General features: G+C 42.1%; 1 protein-coding gene across 2 annotated transcripts in view; it reads left to right on the forward strand.

The window, feature by feature from the left end:
* The window catches only part of LOC135090261 (uncharacterized), a 160563-nt gene that overhangs the window by 114400 nt on the left and 43663 nt on the right, over positions 1-2500 (forward strand). For both annotated transcript variants that reach the window (XM_063986869.1, XM_063986870.1), the window contains one exon: positions 1143-1399. In XM_063986869.1, coding sequence (XP_063842939.1) covers positions 1143-1399 — 257 coding nt within the window. The remainder of the gene's footprint in view (positions 1-1142; positions 1400-2500) is intronic.

A 2500-nucleotide genomic window follows, 5' to 3' on the forward strand; every position in this document is an offset into this window, starting at 1 on the left:
GAGAGGGAGTGTGTAAGTCCTTCTCTTCTTCTTCTTTTTCTTCTTCCTCCTCCTCTTCCTCCTCTTCTTTTACTATTTTTCTTTTGCTTTCTCTTTTTCTTCTCCTTCTCCTCCTCCTCCTCCAGCTTCCTCTTCTTGTTTTTGTTCTTGTTCTTGTTCTTTTTCTTGTCCTTCTTCTTGTTCTTGTTTTCTTTTCTTCCTCCCCCTACATTTATCTCTCTTATCTCTCCCTCTCCTTCTTCCTCTTCCTTAACTTTTCTTCTCACTCCCCTTTTTCCTCTTCCTTCTCTCCATTTCTGTTTTATCTGCAGTTCACCCAGTTTATCACTTCTTCTCCTCCTCCTCCTCCTCCTCCTCCTCCTCCTCCTCCTCCTCCTTTCTTGTTTACATCCGCTACTCACTCAAGTTACTTCCTTTTCTTTTTTTCATTTTTCTTTCTTCCCTCTCCTCTTCTCTCCTTTCTCATATTTTTTTTAGTTCCCTTTCTTTTATCATCCTTCTTTCTTCTTTATTTTTTATTCTTTTTATCATGATTTGTCTTCTTCCTTTACTTTGTTCTCTTTTTGTTTAGTTTCTATCTTTTTTACTTCTCGTCTTTTGTGTTTCTTCTTATTTTTTTTATCTTTTCTCTTTTATCACGTGTAACACTATGCAGGTGTCTTTCATCTCTCTCTCTCTCTCTCTCTCTCTCTCTCTCTCTCTCTCTCTCTCTCTCTCTCTCTCTCTCTCTCTCTCTCTCTCTCTCTCTCTCTCTCTCTCTCTCTCTCTCTCTCTCTCTCACATTGTCCCGTCTCCCCTTCTTTTCCTTCCTTCTTTCTTTGCCTTCCTCCATCCCTCCTTCCTTCTTTCTCTCCCTGTCTTTCTCCCGCCTTCTTTGCCTCCCTTCCTCCATCCCTCCCTCCCTCCCAAACACAAACAATCACGCTATAACAAACAAATCAATTAGTTCTTTCTTTGTTTTCATTGATGTTCCTTTGTTTACCTTCCTCCATGGACCCTTATTTACTCTCACCTCACCTCCCTTTATATTCCTTTGTGTTCCTTTGTTTACCTTCCCTTACGTAACTTTTTTTACCCTCACCTGACCTTCCAATACATTCCTTTAGCTTACCATTACCTGACCACACCTTTCCTCCCGTCAGATCTCCGTTACCTCCGCCATGGGGGGAGAAGAGAAGCTGGGGTGGCGAGTGGCGTTTCTCTAGGCGCCAATGCCACCACGGATACCCCCGAGGAGCTGCTGTTTGAGGGAGAGGGCGAGGGCGGCAGCGTGGAGGAGCAGGTGGTGGTGAGGGGCGCTGAGGTCCTGCAGGAGTGTGTGGTGCCCGAAGATGCGGAGGTGATACCGGGGGATGACAGCGCAGAGGGGGAAGTGCGCTGGTACCACGACGGGACTAGGGTGAGTTTGAGTGTGTGTGTGTGTGTGTGTGTGTGTGTGTGTGTGTGTGTGTGTGTGTGTGTGTTTCTTTGCCTAGGGAGTGTTTACCTGTCCGTGTACTTTTGTGAGTGTACCAGTTCCTTTAATGCTTGTTTAGTTAGTTTGTTTACCTTGGCTAAGTGTGCATGAGTGTGTCTGGCTGTCTTTGTTTACCCGGGATTGTTTACTGTTTGTTTACTTGGTTGAGTCTACCAGTGTTTTTAATGTTTTTTTTTTATTTGGTTTGTTTTCCTTGGCTGAGTGTCTGGCTGTCTTTGTTTACCAAGGGGATGTTTACTTGTTTGTTTACTTGTGTGAGTGTACCATTGTTTGTTTATTTGGGCTTGTTTATCTTGTTTTTGTTTATTTTTGTAAGTGGGACTCAAAATATGGGAAAATAAAATTGGAAAAAATCGTTGAACATAATTTATTGCTTGTTTATCTGTGTTTGTTTAGTGGGACTTGTTTATTTGATTTGTTTATCAGGGTTTGTTTGATTAGACTTGTCCTTTTTTTCTTTTGCATTTGTGTAATTGGGATTGTGTACCTGTGCTTGTGTACCCGTCTATTGTATTGGCCATAGAAATTACAAAACAGCATTCTTTTTAATCCTTTTCTTTCCTTTAATCCTGTGAATTGTTGTTGCCCGTCACGTTGAAAGGGTTAATGGCTCGCTGAAAGGGTTAGTACAGAAAGAAAAGTTCAAAAAATCGCGTGGGTGTGGATGGGAATTATTGTGTTGCAGCAGTAAAAGTTTAAAGGTTGACTGAGAAATGTTAAATACACACCACTTATGACCGCAAATGTACCTCTGTGTTTAAGTTCACCTGTGTGTGTTTACCTGTCCATCGCTTTCTTTTTTCCCAGGATTGAGTCAAGCTTGTAATACTCCAGCTCTTAGTAATAACTTTTCGTTCTTCTTTTTGCATTCCCACCATTTACTCTGGCGGTGTATTGTGTTGATTTAATGCTGCGTCTCTCTCTCTCTCTCTCTCTCTCTCTCTCTCTCTCTCTCTCTCTCTCTCTCTGTCTCTGTCTGTTGTGTGTGTGTGTGTGTGTGTGTGTGTGTATTGTGTTCTGTTT

Source organism: Scylla paramamosain, chromosome 34, assembly GCF_035594125.1.
Source record: "Scylla paramamosain isolate STU-SP2022 chromosome 34, ASM3559412v1, whole genome shotgun sequence".
Taxonomy (NCBI): domain Eukaryota; kingdom Metazoa; phylum Arthropoda; class Malacostraca; order Decapoda; family Portunidae; genus Scylla; species Scylla paramamosain.